At 40.3% G+C, this 19,227-nt stretch overlaps 1 protein-coding gene across 1 annotated transcript in view; it reads right to left on the bottom strand.

Annotated features, from left to right (window-relative positions):
• Positions 1-19,227, bottom strand: part of kcnq1.2 (potassium voltage-gated channel, KQT-like subfamily, member 1.2) — a 567,343-nt gene that overhangs the window by 507,986 nt on the left and 40,130 nt on the right. The window contains exons 3-4 of the mRNA XM_072552112.1: positions 1,270-1,396; positions 562-640 (exon numbers count right to left, since the gene is read on the bottom strand). Coding sequence (XP_072408213.1) covers positions 562-640; positions 1,270-1,396 — 206 coding nt within the window. The remainder of the gene's footprint in view (positions 1-561; positions 641-1,269; positions 1,397-19,227) is intronic.

Raw genomic sequence — 19,227 nt, 5'->3', positions numbered from 1 at the left:
CTGATTGAGACATATAAGATTATTAAAGGATTGGACACTCTGGAGGCAGGAAACATGTTTCCACTGATGGGTGAGTGCCGCACCAGAGGACACAGCTTAAAAATACGGGGTAGACCATTTAGGACAGAGATGAGGAGAAACTTCTTCATCCAGAGAATGGTGGTTGTGTGGAATGCTCTGCCCCAGAGGGCAGTGGAGGCCCAGTCTCTGGATTCATTTGAGAAAGATTTGGATTGAGCTCTCAAGGATAGTGGAATCAAGGGTTATGGAGATAAGACAGGAACAGGATGCTGATAAGGATGATCAGCCATGATCATATTGAATGGTAGCGCAGGCTCGAAGGGCAGAATGGCCTACTCCTACATCTATTGTCTATTGTCTATTGGCAATAAGTGCTGCCTAGCCAGTGACACCTTCATCCAGTGGATGAATAAATGAATTTTAAAAAGAATAAGTGAGGACTCCACTCTCTATCTACTTAATCTTAGAATCTAATTGGTCTAATAGACTAGAAATAGATTGGGTCTGTTCATTTTAATTTATAAAACTGCAGAGAAATACCTGATGGCAGATGTGGCAAACACCTGACCATTTGATCCGACACTGAGCACTATAATGGATGCAATCACTACAATCAGATCTGCAAGTCAAAAAACAAGTATGCTGATTAGTTTCAAATATGACATGATAAAGGAATTATGTTAATCTTTTCAAGATCTTGGCCAAAAATACTAATACATTGATGGCAAATAAGCAAAACAACCCTTGGATCAATCTTCAAATTACATTTCCAATCCACTGTCAACTACAGTTTCTAAATTATTTCAAACTCAATGAAAATTCTAATTTATGAGTTGTAAAAACATCTTCACAATTTCATGTTATATATTTTCCCATAGCACTTGAAGTTGCAATTAACAAATCTGCCTGTGTGTTATTCTGTGACTCAGGAATGGCCTGGTTTCATGCTTCTTTTAGATTTATTGTTTTTACTAAGATAATATTACTGTGAAAGCATTTAGTGTATTCAAAATTTTATTCTATGTTATTCAACTATTCCATATCCATCTCTTAGCTACTTCTATCATATAATAATAAAGCTACACTGTGTTGCCGTTTTTAAAAATATTTTGACATAGTCGCAAAATCAGATACTTGCACAGAATCTCAAATTCTGCCTGACAATTATCTCAATGAAGTATAGTTGACTTTAACATACACAAGATTGTTAAAGTTAAGGTGATTGAAAGAAAACAAGAAACTCCTCACCTATAATGGAAATAGGTTTCCTGGCAAACCGAATCCTTCCTTTAACACCAATATATTTACTTCTGCAGCCTGCAGACCATAATCGTACCATATATTCTGCACCGAAAAAAACTACTAACACTATCTCCTAAACGGAAAATAAAAAGAATTGTTGAGATCAAACTGTGCAAGCTGAAATAGAAAAATCATTGCTTTTGTATAATAAACTAAGGCTCAAAACATTGTTAGGGCATTTTAACAATAATTAAACACTTACAAGATCAAATTGTTTTCAAATTGCAATTTAGTCTAATATTTCTAAGAGCCACTTCAGGTTTAATTCCAGGCAGTAGTCTTTATACCTTTCCACATTCTAATACCTACAACGGTGGGCAGATTAGGGGGATTCATTTTTAGGATACATTTTTAACATTTCTAAGGTAATCTGAAAACAAAGGATCTGCATCAGATAAATTGGAACCAAAGGTTGGTAGATCACTCAGTGTGATGATACAATGGTTTTTGGAAGTGTATTTTGATCTGGTTTTTTTGTGAAGAAAAGTTGAGACAGGATGCTTTCTCACTCTGATGATCCATTAGTCTTTTCTTTACTCATCATACTTTCTACATATTATATTTCTCAATCTTTATATTACCTTCAATTCCACTTATATGTCATATGTTAATTAGCATTTTACAATACTTTTTTTGGTTCAATCGAGCTATCAATTTGTTTATTGCTTAAATTTGATTAGAATAATTTTGCAGGGTGGACTCTTCCTTTCTGAAGATAAAGCATGGTGGTTAGCATGTTGGATGACATCATTTCTCAACTCATTATCTAAGTAAGTAAGTTGTTGTATGAGTACTTGGCAAATTGTATGGCAAGCAAGCTAGAGGTTTTTGCCATTGGCAAGATATTTTGGTTTCAAAACATCTAGTGCCATATTTAGAGACCAGATGAATAGCACTTCAATTGTTACAAGCTAAGAGCATCCCTTCATCCTGTGCTGTCATTCATAAAGCACAGGCAATACCAGCAAAAATTCATGTTGGCTCTTTGCTGTTTGATGGACTCACAGAAGGACCACACACTCACTTTCCAGAAGAGAATCAAAAGGCCATTTTATCACTCCTGTCCAGCCTGCATACAGATAACAGCACAACTCAGAGGAGTCAGACCCCACAAGAGATATGTCAAACTGATTCAAGAAAAACTCAATAATCTCCCACACTCCATAAGGGTAAGTAGTAAAGGGAATCTGCTATCTTACATGGCCATCACTAGTTCAAAAGTTGCCACTGCAAATGCATCTCAGAAATTGTCATGGGCTACAATCCTCAGCATCGCATATCTATTATAAAGTGCATTTGAGCCCTTTATTCCCAAACTACTAACCCTTGCTGCCCTCAGTACTTCCTACACACTCAATGAGGAAACCTCACACCCTGCAAATTTGTGCATGCTCATACAATGCTTCTGCACCATTCCCATCACACACAATCATTGCTTTTGTTTTATCACTACAAAACTGGCAAGATGGGTCAAGATGGCCAAGACTGGTATGGAGTGAGGATGATGTAAATGAAGTCACTCATTCCCTGTGAGAAGAGGATCACTGAGCTGGCCAGGGAATACTAGATCCATTACTGTAGTGTAGGGCCAATAGCCGTTGTGATCTGTTCTTCTTGGTTAAGCTCCATGCCAACATATTGCTGTACATAGAATTAGTTAAAGAATTTTTCTCATCTCTTCCACAGGCAGCCAGGAATTCTGAACTCTGAAGAGCCCACAGTCCAAGTCCCTCTGTACCAATGCTGCTTCTGTGGATGAAGTCTAGGAAACCTTAGAAAATGCACCTGCTGTTTCTCCAGCAACACAGGGACTGTCTCCTGGATATTCCAGCTAGATTAGATTTGATGCTTCAGTCTGGTGAGCATATCATTGATACATTTCCACAGCCAGTGGAGTAACATCCCTGATATTTAAGGCTGCTGAAGACCAGGCAGCTACTTCATCCCAGGTAGAAAATGTGTTTTGACAATAAGCCATAAGTGGCATGGTAAAGCTGAAGAGATGGGCAAAGGAGTATCAGACAAGTGTGCTATAGGTGATAAGCTAGAATGAAAGGTGACTGAATCTCTCCACATTCTCACTACTGGGTTCTCTGCCATGTGAGCACGTGGCTACCTTCCAGTACAGGGTGGTGGCCATGTTGGAAATCCAGATCCAGCAGAATGCGCGCTGTCTGATGGATTTGTGCTCAAAATGTGCTTTCCAAGACTTTACTTGCCAGCAGACACCCACCGGGAAAAGAAATGACAGTCAGGCAGCCTGACCGCTGCTTCTCAGGACACGACAGAAGAAGCCCTCCAGCTCCCCTTCCTTCTACCTGTGACCCCAAGGCCTCCAATGGTTCAAGCCAAGGATGCTGAGAGGATGTGGGCAGGACACTCTTGGCAAAGTGAGGCATTTCAGCCAAAAAATGCCATGAGATGATTGACTTTGAAAAAAATCAGGCAACAGGGAATATCACATAGCAGGTTCCCTCCACTCCAGCTGTGAATGTCAGACCTGCACCTAGGGAAGGGAAGGGAAATAAAGGCATAGGGCCTGCACTTTGGTAAATATATGTTCATTTCCATTATTATAAGATCTGCTGTACCCTTACTATTCTAATAGGCATGAACTAAGTGGAACGATATAGAAAAGGTGCAGAACATCTTTAATCAGCAAAAGGATGGCCTGCGTTTCAACTGTAAAAACTTGTTCACCTCTCATAATCAACCATGTAGGGACTGATAACAGCCTCACCATCAGAGAACCCCACACTTAGAAGTGGAAGATTGTAGCCAAGATACAACAAATGAATGTCGTGGACACACAGAGGTGAAAAGGCAAAAAATGTGTAGGGGAGGAATAGGGATTGGGCGGTCAAATCATTCAAAGCATCTGGACAGGGAGGAATGGCAGAATGAGTGATGCTTCCAGCATTCAGAATTGGAAAGTTTATCTTATCCCTGGGCTTCTCAAATGAATGTTGGAACATTTAAAGTTGTGAGATGGCTAATAGGCAATTTGCATGATCAGATTTTTTTCATTGAGCATTGGTCTGGAATAAACAAATGCACTTTAAGTGCTGTTAAACATGATGCCCGTGCCTAGCAATGGTAGAATGAAGATTCATAGTACCCTATAGTGTCCGTGTATGGAAGGGAAAGTGGTGAAATTCTCAGGAGGAGAATTCACAGGATGACTGACAACTTGGTAATCCTCATGAGAGTTTATTTCCTCTTTTGACTCATATGTACTATTTTAGTTCAGATATGCAATGCAGAAAAAAAAGTGTTCTCTGCACCATAGAAGCTTCATCACAAGCACTGGTCAAGAATAAAAAGTTTACACAGAGGTATTAACTTACAAAAGAAATTAAAGATCAGATCTGATCAGGTGAACTAAAATGTTTTGTTACACAAGGATAATGAATAACAAGAACAAAGTACATCAGTTATCAACGCAGGACACACCAACCAGAGGGATGTCTGCCATGTGCTCAGATGAAACTAAAAATTGCAAGTAAAAAAATCACTATCCAGATCAGATATCCTGGAAGGTTGAAGCTATAAGATTTTCTCTGGCTTCTTGAACTCTCCAGATCATTGTCCCATTCTCCCCTTTGTCACCTCCCTGAAGAATCTCCCTTCAATCTCCCTTCCTGATACTCGATATGACCGCAGTAGGCCAACACTCGACTTTGGTGCACATCACCATATTTAACATCAATAGCACTATGTCAAAACATGTAACTTTTGTTTCAACACTTACATTTGTTTTAATTGCTAGTGCTTAAGCCAGAGCTCTCTAGGTCTATGTTAGTTGAAATTGACTATTTATAGCCTAGAAGTTGGTGTTCAGAATAATAAATCTCTCCTCTAGCCCCTGGGACTGGCTACCAGGCAGAAAAAGCACATGCAAGCTAGCATGTACACAAGGTCCATTTACAAGATAGCTGGTGACAAGGAGCTCAAATAAAACCAAGCCAAATATTATAATTTATACAAAATAAGACAATGACTAATTTTTAAATCCATGTTACACAATTTAATCCAATAGTACTCAGGAGGAAATGTTAATGGATCCATTTTTTTTAGATGTTGTGCTGCTGGCAGCTGGAAGGAGAACAGGCAGACATTTCCTATATACAGTTGCTTCTTCTTAGTATTGGTTTCTTTATGATAAAAGATGGTTATGGCTGTTGGAGGTCAGTCATCTCAGCTCCAGGACATCTCTGCAGGAGTTCCTCAGGGTAGTGTCCTAGGCCCAACCATCTTCAGCTTCTTCAATGATCTTCCCTCCAACCTAAGATCAGAAATGGGGTGTTCACTGATGATTCTTCAGATACTGATGTAGTCCATTTTTAAATGTACTAAGAATCCGCACAATCAACACCCTTGAGGTCACCACTGATCAGAACCTCAGCTGGACTCACCACATAAACACAGTGGCTACAACAGCAGGTCAGAGGCTAGGAATAGCACAGTGAGTACCTCACCTCCTGACTCACTCAAACCTCCCTCCATTATCTACAAAGCACAAGTCAGCAGTGTGATGGAATACTCCCCACTTGCCTGGATGGATGCAGCTCCAACAACAGTCAAGAACTGTTGACATTATCCAAGACAAAGCAGCCTGCTTGATTGGCACCACATCACAAACTCCCTCCAGCACTCACACTCAGCAGCAATAGTGTACACTAACTGCAAGATGCACTGGAGAAATTCACCAAAGATCCTTATATAGCACTTTCCAAACTCATTCCTAATTTCATCAAGAAGGACAAGGGCAGCAAGCCAATGGAAACACCATCACATGCAAGTTCTCCTCCAAGCCATTTACCATCCTGACTTGGAAATACATCGCCACTCCTTCAATGTCACAGAGTTAAACTCATGGGAATTCCTTCCCTACATGCATTGTGGGCCAAACTACAACATGTGTACTGTCATGGTTCATGAATATAGCTCACCATCACCTTCTCAAGGGCAACTAGGGATGGACAATGAATGCTGACCAACCAGTAATGCCCACATCCCAAGAGTGAATGTAAAAAATTGCAGGTTTCAAAGAAAGTTTGGAGCAGCATTCAGTTGATGCATCCAAATTCTGTCAGTCAATTTAGAGAAGCATTGGTTTTATTTCAGGACTCCAACATGTACAGATGTTTCTTAGTGCTTCCTAGCAATCAAGTGCCTATATTTGTCAACAGTATCAAATTTCATCATAGTTTGAAAGGAACCTAGTAATTTATATCATCTGAATTACCAACCAGCATGAAGATGCAAAAAGTCATCACTCCATATTATAAGTTCTTATTGTCATAGACTCTAAATTCTGTTAATTAAAATCTGTTTCAGAAGACTTGATTGTAACTTACAAGTCTGCAGATATCAAATTGCATTCCAATTACAGTAACTAATCATTTCTTGTGACAGCAAGCTCATAATACAAGCACAGAAAAAAAAGATTCAATTTCAGAATTTCATAACAAAATGCAGCCTTTCTATAATGCTTACATCCAACAGCAGCAAAGAAACTAATCTCTCAAAACAGGCATAATCAATCCTTTCACTATTATTTCAAAATGTAAAAGTATTTTCAATCACTAAAAATGTCATCTCTTGTTGAATATATCTACAGAATCTGATGCATCATACAATTGAAATTAATTGAGTGGAATATTCCCAGTTCCTAAACAACATGGACAGCGGTGAATCAGTTGGTAAAGTAAATGAGATTGGAAAAATGAGACACTGAATATTCTAAGAAAAGGCTCATTGTCCACCATTAACCTCATTATTACCCCAGATTCCCTCATTTCAATACAATTTCCTATTTTCCCAGGTAGTGAAAAAAAGCAAGATGGCAAAAATTCCTGATAAGGAAGTACCAGTGGGTACTTGCTGGTGTCTTCTCCAAGAACCCATTTTGGCCAGTATTCCCAAAACCTCAGGACATTTTCCATGGGCAGTAACTGCTGATACCTCTGTCTACATGGATTGGTATCAGCAAAACACTACATCATGGTACATCTCACATTCATTTATAATACAAATTCACCACTTCGCTACTGCACTTAGACTAGGAGCAGCTATTTCCAGGTATGTCATTTGGAAAGTAGAATTCCTTTAATAGTTGTACAGTGAAAATTCAAGGTCAGTGCGTTCCTCAAAAAATTAAAGGCCAGGGCTGTAGCTCCACGGAATCCTGGATGTTAATAGATGTCAAGAGTTTGGTAAAGAAAAAGAAAGAAGCATAAGTCAGGGACAGTGCATTAAAAACAGAGGCGGTCCTTTTAAAGCTAAGTGGGTTGAGAAGTTTACTTAAAAATGAAATTAAGAGGGCAAAGAGGGGCCACAAAATCTCTTTGGCAGATGGGATCATGAAAATTTCCAAGGCTTTTTATAAGTATATTAAGAGTAGGAAGATTCTCAGGAAAAGGATGGGACCTATTGGAGACTAAAGGGGCAACCTGTGCATGGAGCCAGTGGCCATGGATGAGATCTTAAAATAAATATTTCACATCTGTGTTCACAGAGGAGAACATTATAGATAGGGATCTCATTTAGGATGGTGAGGTTTTAGAACACATTAAGATTAATGTGTTAGATATTTCAACAAGCATACAGGAACAGAAATCCCCAGGGCTTGATAAGACATATTCCAGGCTGCCATGGGAGGCAACGTAGGAGATTGCTGAGGCCCTGACAAAGATATTTAATACTTTTCTGGCCACAGCTGACATGTCAGATGTCTGGTGGATAGCTAATGTGGTTTGTTTGTTCAAGATGGACAGTTGGGATAGGCCAGGTAATTATACACCAGTAATTTGACATCAATGGTAAGAGAAATTATTGGAAAAACTTCTAAAAAGGACAGGACTAAACACTTGGAAAGGTAGAGATTGATCAGAGGTAGTCAGCATGGATTTGTTAAAGGGCGATCTTAATTGATTAATAGAGGTTTTGAAAAAGTGACTAAATATATTAACATGCATAGTGCAGTTGATGTGATTTACATGGAATTTAGTAAGGCTTGAGCAAAGGCTGGTCCGAATGGTAAGAGCCCGTGGGATCCAAGGCAAGTTGGATCCAAACTTTGTTTGCAGATAGAAGGCAAAGGGTAATGATGGAGGGTTGATTTTGTGATTGGAAATTTGTAACCAGTGGTGTACCCCAAGGTTCAGAACTGGGACTGTTTATTACTTACTTTAATGACTTGGATATGAATGTAGGAGGTTAATTAGTTAAGTTTGCAGATGACACAAAAAGTGTTGTTGATAGTGAAAAGGATGGTCTTCGGCTAAAGTATGATATCAATCAGCTGGTAATTGAGCAGAGCATTGGAAGATGAAATTTAATCTCGATAAGTGCGAGGTGACACATTTTGGAAGGTCTAATAAGGAAAGCACATACAAATTAAATGGTAGGTCTCTGAGAAGTACTGATGTATACCTAGGTCCTTTTGTACAAGTCCATAAATCCCTGAAGGTGTCAGCACAGGTGGATAGAGTGAAGGTGACATATGGTATACTTGCCTTCATCAGGTGAGATGTAGAATATAGGAGCAACAAAATCCTTTTCCAAATTGATAAAACATTGGTTAGGCCACAGATGGAATACTATGGGCCACTCTGGTTGCCACACTATCAGAAGGATGTGATTGCACGGGAGATGAGATTCAGCAAGAGGTTGCTTGGAATGAAAAGTCTCAGTTATGAAGAAAGCCTGGATAGGTTGGATTTGTTGTTTGTTTTCCTTGGAACAGAGGATGCTGAGTGGAGGGGTTACCTGACAGATACACAAAATTATGAGAAGCATAGACAGTAAGCAGATTGTGAGAATCTCTTCCCCAAGCAGACCTGTCTAAGTTCAGAGGGCGTACGTTTCAGGCGAGGAACAAGTGATTTAGAGGGGATACAAGAAATTATTTTTTTCACCCAGAAGGTGGTAAAAATATGCAACATGCTGCTTGAGAGGGTGATAGAGGCAGATACTCCACAATATTTAAGAAACATTTGGATGAGTACTTAATATGCTAGGAACTCGTAGGCTATTAACCAGCACCGATATGGTGGGGCCATAAGCAATTTCTCTGCAACTATTCAAATTCTAATGTTGCTGCCAGGCTGTTGTGTGCGCGCTAGGACAGGCACCCATCCCATACATCATAATACAGTATTGCAGAGCTCTTAGATTGCCTTCTTCATGGTTACTCACTTTCCACCAGCTTGGAAGTTCACAGCATCTCTGGCTTGCTTTCTGGCACATGCAATAGCCAGGCAGCTTGTTGTGTTTAGCATTAGTGAATAGTTCGGGGTGCTTTGTTTAATCAGGGGCTGATTCTAAATCAGTGAGGAATGGTGGTGAGGTATTCCACCTAAATGAATTGGAGGCACAGAGGGCAGACAGCATTACTCCTTTGGGAGGATGGATTGCATGACAGTCTTTGTGGAAAGATATCATACAATATTAACAGTAGGTAAAAACAATGACTGCAGATGCTGAAAACCAAATACTGGATTAGTGGTGCTGGAAGAGCACAGCAGTTCAGGCAGCATCCAACGAGCAGCGAAATCAACGTTTCGGGCAAAAGCCCTTCATCAGGAATAAAAGTGACAGACCATGAGCCTTAGTGGTACATGGTACAATGGAAGAACTAGAGTAAATGTGACACAGTAGAGAGAAGATAATGGAACTGAAAATTTGTGGGCAGCAGAGGTCATTATTCTACTTGTGGCATTTCTATGTACTCCTCCAAACTGTGAAGATGGCATTGACCTTGGTGTCTACTTCAAACCAAATTTTTTGTTTTATTCAATTATGGGATATAGGGATCTCTGGCAGGGCTACCAATATTGCCCATCCCTAATTGCTCAAAAAGGTGACAGTGATCAGCCTTCTTGAATTGCTGTAGTCCATTCAGTGTAGGTAGCTCTAACAATACCACAGAGGGAGTTTCAAGATTTTGATCCAACACTGAAGGAACAGCAATGCTTCCAATCAGTACAGTGAATGGTTTGGAGGAGAATTTACAGGTGGTGGTTTTGCTATTATCCTTCTAGATGGTGGTGGTTGTAGGTTTTAAAACATACACGAAGGAACTTTAGTGAATTTCTGCAATACACCTTGTAGGTGGGTAAACACTTGTGACTGAGCATCAGGAGTGGATGGAGTGAATGTTTGTGGATGCAATGCTAATCAAATGCAGTGCATTATCCTGCTTCCTGAGTGTTGTTAGAACTGCACTTCCAGGCAACTGGAGACTATTCTATCACACTCCTGACTCATGCCTTGTAAATGGTGGACAGGTTTTGGGGGGTCAGGAGGTGACCCACAGCAGGATTCATATCCTCTGACTTACACTTAGGGTCATAGAGATATACAGCACAGAAAAGACCCTTCAATCCAACTCATCCATGCTGACCAGATATCCTAATCTAATCTAGTCCCATTTGCCAGCACTTGGCCCATATCCCTCTTAAACCTTTCCTACTCATAGGCCCATCCAGATACCTTTTAAATATTGTAATTCTGCCAGCCTCCACCACTTTCTCTGGCAGCTCATTCCATAAACAAACCACCCTCCGTGTGAAAAGATTGCCTCTTTGGTCACTTTTAAATTTTTCCCCTCACCCTAAACCTATGCCCTCTAGTTCTGGACCTCCCCAGCCCAGGGAAAATACTTTCTCTATTTATCCTATCCATGCCCCTCATGATTTTACAAACCTCTACAAAGGTCACCCCTCAGCCTCAGATGCTCCAGGGAAAACAACCCCTCCCTATAGCTCAAATCCTCCAACCCTGGCAACATCCTTTTAAATCTTTTCTGAACCATTTCCAGTTTCACAAAATTTATCCTAAAGCAGGGAGACCAGAACTGCATGCAGTATTCCAAAAGTGGCCTAACCAATGTCCTGTACAACTGCAAAGTGACCTCCCAATTTCTAGACTCAATATACTGACCAATAAAGGCAAGCATACCAAATGCCTTCTTCATTATCCTATCTACCTGGAACTCCACTTCCAACCAACTATGAAGCCTGCACTTCAAGTTCTTTGTTCAGCAACACTCCCCAGGACCTTACTATTAAGTGTATAAGTCTCGCCCTGATTTGTTTTTCCAAAATGCAGCACCTTGCATTCATCTAAATTATAAGTCCATCTGCCACTCCTTGGCCCATTAGCCCATCTGATCAAGATACCATCATACTCTGAGGTATTACAAAGTCAAATGACAGTATGGTCACTTTAAGACTTTATACTGTTTTTCTGAATTTAGAGTGCAGCAATGGCTGCCAGTGTACAGAGTAGCAGAGAGTCAGGCTGTTCCAAAATAGATACATGTAACAATTGGCTGTTAAATGTATACCTGAGTTTTGGTTGCTGTTTCGACAACAACTCAAATTTAACCAATTAATTTAAATTATGTCCAGGATACCAAAGCCCCACTGAGTTTAAATTGGTGTTCACAACATCATCAGACCAATGAGAAGGTACGATGTTGGGGGTTTAAAATGAAGGCATTTTGAAAATCGGTCAGAGCAACTGCCATCGAAATGCAGAGCAACTGCCATCCAAAGAATTAAACATCTTTCAGTCAAAAGAAGCCTCAGAAAGCACTATTATCTTTCCAGCAAAAAGTAGGATGACAACCCAGGGAGAAGACAACAGAATTGGAAGGATGAAAGGAAGTAACAGATTTAGAAGACCAGAAGAGACTGTATGAACTTTGAGAGATTATGTTTAATAATTGTGTTATTGGAGCAGCATCTTATAGGGTGGGGTCAGATAGTGATTAATGAAGAAAAAGGGGGCTTGGATTTGTTTATAGTTTTTGTTTAGCGTTCATTGTTAGAGTTATAAAAACAAGTTTGTTTTCCTTTAGACAGTGGAAATCAGAGGATCTTTTTCACTCACTTTCAGCAGATTATGTGGCAAGGAGAGCTTTTATGGGTGTTTTAGTTTTAATTGGCATAGGGGTTTGAGCTCTGTGTCATAACAGGTTTGGGGCTCGTCGTTGGGGGATTTGAACAAGTTTGGACAGATCGGGTCTGGGATTTGGGCAGGTTTGGACCAACCTGGATGGATCCAGTCCGGGATCTGGATAGATTTGAAAAGATTGAGGTACAAAAGGTCCCAGCAGGTTTAAACATACTTGAGGATTAGTGTCCTGGATATTTAAATTAAGAGTTTAAGTGAGTAAAATTTGTTTAATTCCAGCTGCTCGAGTTGGTTAGATTAAAAGAGAAAGAACTGGCACTTTCAGTTGCTAAATGTTTCCTCGGGGTGGAAGAAGCAAATTTAGGACTTTTACAAAAGGTGAGCAAGGAAAAAAGATGAGGTTATTACCAAAGTAGCTCAACATTTAAACATGCTGGAAAGGGCATTAGAATCTTTGGAAATGGCTAAGATTCAATTGAAAATGGAGCAGCTCGAGTAAGGGGAAAAAGAAAGGGAGAAAAGATTCTTAGCAGAAAAAAGTAAAAAAGGGAGAATAAAGAGAAAGAGAGAGAGTTTGAACTTCAGAAGTTATGAATTAGTTAGGAAAGTCAAGTTGGAGAAGAAGGGAAAAAGGTAGGATGTTGAGATGCTACCACATTTCGATGAGAAAAATGCCAAAGCATTTTTTATTTCATTTGAAAAATTGGCTAGGCAAATGGAGTGGCCAGAGAACTTGTGGGTAGTGCTAGTTCAGACTAAGCTAGTAGGCAGGGTTAGTGAGGTATTTGCAGTACTCTCAGATGAGGGGTCAAGAGATTGGGCAGAAGTGCACCAGATTGTGTTGTCAGTAGCATACAGATAGGAAGTATTACAGGTAGCACATGAATTATCATTTGGAGGTCATCTTGGTGTGAGGAAGACGCAGGCTAAGATACAAAAGCACTTCTATTGCCATGAACTCCATAAGGATGTGATGGAAATGGAATTTTGCCACACATATCATATGTGCCAAGTGGTAGGTAAGCCACAAGCAGTGATAAAAACCAACATTTTTGTTGCCAGTTCCCACATTCGAAGAACCTTTCACACGGGTTATAATTGATTGTGTAGGCCCCCCTACCTAAAACTAATAGTGTGAACCAATACTTGCTAACCATAATGGATGTGTCTACCAGATTTCCAAAGGCAATTCCACTATGGAGTATTAAGGCAAAAAAGTTGGAGGAAGAGTTGGTAGCTTTCTTTACCCAGTATGGACTACCCAGGGAGATTCAGTCAAACCAAAAGTCTAATTTTACTGCTAAGCTAATTAAGGAAGTCATGGATAGGTTAGGTATACAGCACTTTAAATCAAGTGTGTGCCATCCTGAATTCCAGGGTGCCTTTGAAAGGTGGCATCAGACCCTGAAGACCACATTAAGAGCATACTGCCAGGATTACCCAAATGATTGGGATAAAAGTATCCCATTTCTATTGTTTGCCTTTAGAGATGTCCCAAACAAAATTGACTCAGTTTTCTTCCTTTGAGTTAATATTCAGACATAAAGTGAGAAGGCCTTTGAAATTAATTAAGGAAACATTGATAGGATTGAAGTCAGAGATCTCACGCTTGGACTGTGTATCTGAGGGGAGGGAGAGGTTAACCCAGGTAGGTGAATTAGCTAAACAGTACCTGAAGAGGGTATAGCAAAGAATGAAGCAGGAGGCAGATAAAAACTCTAAAGTTCAGACATTTTCCTGTGGGAATGACATTAGTGTTGTTACCAGTGGTAGGAGATCCGGTCAAAGCCAGACTTAGTGGTCCCTATCAAATTGAGAAGAAGTTGTGTCAGGTAAATTATCAGGTAAAGATGCCGTATAGAAAAAAAACTATTGGTTATGACATATGACATATGAAACCTTACTACAACAGAGACAGGGAACTGGAGAAACAGGTGTCAACTGCTAGCCTGTAGAGTGAGGAGTCAAATCCAGATGACATGAATTTTGATGTGCCTCAAAGTGAGTTAAGCAAAGAGGAAGTCCTTGAAGAATGGAATAGGATAGTGAGTGGCATCAAGAGCAAGGAACCAAGTTGAAAAAGGTTCGTTGCAGCAGTATGGAGGATATAAGTAGGACTAGAATGGGGAGGACTAAAATTATTGTGAATGAAGTGGAAGCAGGGAATGCTGTTCCAATAAAACAACACCCCTACAGGCTTAATCCTCTCAAAGGTGCAGAAGGAAGTAGACAATGCTCAATGAAGAAATCATCAAATCGAGTCAGAGATCGAGTAGAGTTCGCTGATCGCATTAGTTCCCAAGGTGATGGGGCTCAAAGATTTTGTGTGGACTGTCAGAAGGTCAACACCGTAAATAAATCAGACTTGTACTTAGAAGCTAGTTAACAGGCCAGAGGAAAACAAGGAGGAATTTTCAAAGTGGATGATAAAAAGATCATTTAAGTGATTAGCTATTGGAAGCAATATGGTTGGACATTTAGGGAGGAAGCTAGGAGGCATAGTAGTTATGTCACTGGACTATCAATCCAGAAACCCAGGCTAATTCTCTGGACACTGGGTCATATCCCACCAGGACAGCTCGTGGAATTTAAATAACTAAATCTATATCAAGCTAGAATTAGAATGGTGACCACAACAACTATCATCAATATCTTTTGACATATGTACCATTCCACAAAGCAGTAGTGAACCTTGCGACGGTTGCCATCTGTCTAGAAAAAGGTGTTTTCTAGCTTACACATCCCCAGCACTACTGATCAGCAGCACATTCACCACGGATCAATTTAATTGAGTTACCTTTGAAAATCAGGTCATTGTGAGGGTCAGTGCCTAGGTTCCTCAATACATATTAAAAATGCAGACTATGTTTTATTTTAAATGTTATCAGCCTGCCCTGACACATCCATCAAATTCTAATAATATAAGAACTAGAAGCTGGACTAGGTAATTCTCCCCCTCGAGCCTGCCCCACTCTTCAATACAATTATGGGTGATCATATCTCAATGTCAACTCTACTTTCCTGCCCACTTTCCATAACTCTTCAATCTGGCAACCTCCTCAATGACCCAGCATCCACCATACTCTGGGGTAGCAAATTCCACGAATTCATGGCCCTTACAGAAATAATTTTTCATTAGTTTTAAATCAGCTTCCTCTTATCCTAAAAGATTACCTCTTGTCAGAGATTGCCCAAATGAACAAACATCTTTTCTACGCTTACATTGTCAATCCTCTTCAGCATTGTATATACCTTAGTTAGACCTTCTGTTATTCTTTTAAAATCCAGAGAGTATAGGCCTAAACTGCTCTATCACTTCATAAGACAAATCTTATTTTTTTCACTGACTAGTTGTTATGGACTCTTGAATAGGAGTTAATATGGGAACCCTGTGAAATTCCCATCATAGCACACTCCAAATGAATAGTTGAGGAAATTGAAGATTCTGCTGAGCAATTTTTTTCCTATGCCTGGAACACAAACTCTTCATTTAAATTGCAGAATTTGAAGGGTTGTGCTGAAATTACAGAAATTCTAATCAGAGATAAAAATGACTGTTAAATACATAGTCTAACTTCCACAAAGCTATTAAACTGACTCCATAATTACCTCTCATATTCCCAACTACATTGCCCGCGGAATCGGGCCTGGCACTTCTAGATCGACAGCTCTCACCCCTACCCAGCCCTGGCCAGACCTAATCCTACCTCCAATGACCCAGCCAACATGGCCTTGCATCACCACTGCACCCAAACACTGCAGACGTGACACCCTGTCTCCCTATCAGATCCAAATTTCTCCCACCCACCCATCCCTAAGCACTTTCACTTATCTTGCCAGCTGAGACCTTACCACCTTCCTACTCACCTGGTACACTAACACCCAACTTCCTATGTTTCTGGCATCTACCCCTGGCATTTATTCCGTCCCCATCTGGGACCTTATTTATCTGGCACCCCATCCATCTTGCATTCTACCCCTTCCTGAGATGGTACTCTACCCTTCTCTCCAAGCACTCATATTATATTTATCTTAGGTACTTAGTTTGACAGTAACTGTCAATGTGGCTGTCAAGACTTCTAAATTTCAGAATACAGCAATTGACTGCTGTGAAAAGAGGATTAGAGTTGCTTTCCTCTGACAGTTCTGCATTATCAGAGAAGTGAGACTTATTTGAGGGGGCCCTGACCGTAATTTCAATTCAAAACGTGGAGATCCCTAGTTTGAGGGAGCTTCCCCTGTGCTCACTTCTCCCAATGATGCTGCCAAGGTTTCAGAACTGTCAGCCTCTGATTATGCCCTCAATTGGACAGTAATACTCAATTAGACCAATTAGAAGGTAAAAATGCTCTGAATCCCTCTGCCAAAAACTACAGGCGTGGGTTATGTATTTGGAGATGAAGCCATGGTCTAAAAGACAGCAGTAAAATTCAGACCTTAGGTCTCACTATGTGTCCACTATAAAGGGTTATGCTGAGGACTAACATTTTGCCTTAATTTTATTGGCCTGTTTCTATTGACTTTTCAAATAAATTAAAGAAAACAGCAAGAGTCAAGTCATAGTTGAGGGCACAATTGTTAATCCCAACAATGCAAACAAACAGTATTAACTTTTGTTAAATCATGCATGAGTTCTCTGTTGAACATGACTGCACCATCAGTATCAGATCAAAGACAGATCACACTGCATTGCCTGTTCTCTGCTTAACCCTTTAAAATATGTCAAACATTAACCTAGATTTCCACTTGTCTGTTCTGCTTCACAAATTTCTAAAATATAAATGCTTTGCTAAAGATCTACTTTCTAAAATTAATCAACTTTTCCACTTAGCTCCATCTTTCAAAATAAGGTGGCTTTAGTTTTTACAGTTATTAACATTTTAAACGCAAGGTTAGGATCAATATTAAAAGCTCTGGCCTCAACCACTGCACCACCATGACAAAATCTTTACACGTAATCCATTAATCAAGTACACAATTATTTGGAGTGTCTGGTTTTCAGCCAGGGGCATTTCCCCCCAATGTTACTCCCTCCATTAAAACGAAGGACAGCAGGGAAATTTAATCAGGCAAGAAAAATAATTGTGTTTTCCAACAGAAGGTTAATGTTTTGCAATTAAGTTATCCAAATCTTTCAGGCAGGTTGCATTTCCCCAATCGTTATGATCAAGAGAATGTTTTGCTTTCATTAGCATGTCATGCGTATTCAGTAGCTCGTTGTTGTGGTTCTGTTCGCCGAGCTGGGGGATTTGTGTTGCAGATGTTTTGTCCCCTGTCTAGGTGACATCCTCAGTGCTTGGGAGCCTCCTGTGAAGCGCTTCTGTGATGTTTCCTCTGGCATTTATAGTGATTTGTATCTGCCGCTTCCGGTTGTCAGTTCCAGCTGATTGCTGCAGTGGCCGGTATATTGGGTCCAGGTCGATGTGCTTATTGATTGAATCTGTGGCTGAGTGCCATGCCTCTTAAGAATTCACTGGCTATTCTCTGTTTGGCTTGTCCTATAATAGCAACATGAGTTCGACTGGTACACCACTACTATTATAGGACAAGCCAAACAAAGAACAGCCAGGGAATTCCTAGAGGCATGGCACTCAGCCACAGATTCAATCTATAAGCACATTGACCTGGACCCAATATACCGGCCACTGCAGCAAACAGCTGGAACTGACAACCAGAAGCGGCAGAGACAAATCACTATAAATGCCGGAGAAAGCATCACAGAAGCGCTTCACAGGAGGTTCCCAAGCACTGAGGATGTCACCTAGACAGGGGACGAAACGTCGACAACACAAATTTCCAGCTCGGCGAACAGAACGACAACAACGAGCACCCAAGCTACAAATCTTCTCCCAAACTTTGATTCAGTAGCTCCGCAGCCCACTAGAAATATAGTCACAGGCACAATCCTGTTACCAGAAATGAAAAAGTTGAATCATTTTGTGACCATATATAAGAGGCATGTATTTGGCAGGGTAGACTGCTTCCAAGTTCTGGTGAGGACATATTTCTTTACAAATTAGGTTCTTTCATAACGAAGGTGTTTCTTTCTGCAAACACAACAGTGTTGGGGTGAAGGGTCTACATATCAATTGGCTTATGAGAAGTCTCAAATCGCAAATAGTCTAGCTTGCTATTACTAAACGTTTTCAGTGAAAACTGACTCAACCAAATGAGACAGTCCAAGCAAGGAAGCCACACACTGTCGGAAACTAGCAAACCCCCTGACTAGGGCAAGCAGGTAGGGATGAACTTTAAAAGGGGAAATCGACTCAAAATCCACCCTTAGGTGATTGCATCCTTGTCCCTTGCCAGCCTTTGGCGAAAAGCTATCAGATGTGTACACTTTCATAGCTATGATGAAAGATCAGTATGTGAGTGATTGAGTGTTATCATTGAATCGATGTGTTAATGCAAACCATGATATATGTACAGGCCCCAAACAACATTCTGACGATCAGACTGAAGAGTTGTGCTTCAGACATGCTGCACCCCGAGCTCAGCTGTTCCAATACAGTTACCATATTGGCATCAATGAAGTATATGGAAAATTATTTATGTTCTATCCAGAAAAAGCAGGATCATTTCAACCCAACCTGCCCAATTATCAATCCAACAGTTTACTTCCAAATCAATAAAGTGATGGAAAGCATCATCAACTGTGCAAACAAGCAGCACCTGATCAGCAATAATTTGATCACTGATACTCAGTTTGGCTTCTAATTAGGTCATCCAGCTCCTGACCTCACTACAACATTGTCCATATTTGAACCAAAGAGCTGAATTCCAGAGCTGAGGTGAGAACGACTGCCTTGACATCAAGGCCACATTTGATCAAGGAGCCCAAGCAAAACTTGAGTCAATAAGAATTGGGGGAAAATTCTCCACTGATTAGAGCCAAACCTAGCACAAAGAAAAATGGTTGTGGTTTTTGGAGGTCAGTCATCTCAGCTCTGAGACATCTCTGGAGACTATCCTCAT

The sequence above is a fragment of the Chiloscyllium punctatum genome, chromosome 32 (genome assembly GCF_047496795.1).
Source record: "Chiloscyllium punctatum isolate Juve2018m chromosome 32, sChiPun1.3, whole genome shotgun sequence".
In the NCBI taxonomy this organism is placed as follows: Eukaryota; Metazoa; Chordata; class Chondrichthyes; order Orectolobiformes; family Hemiscylliidae; genus Chiloscyllium; species Chiloscyllium punctatum.
Note: the sequence above shows the minus strand (reverse complement) of the source record. Positions and strands in the feature narration are given on the sequence as shown.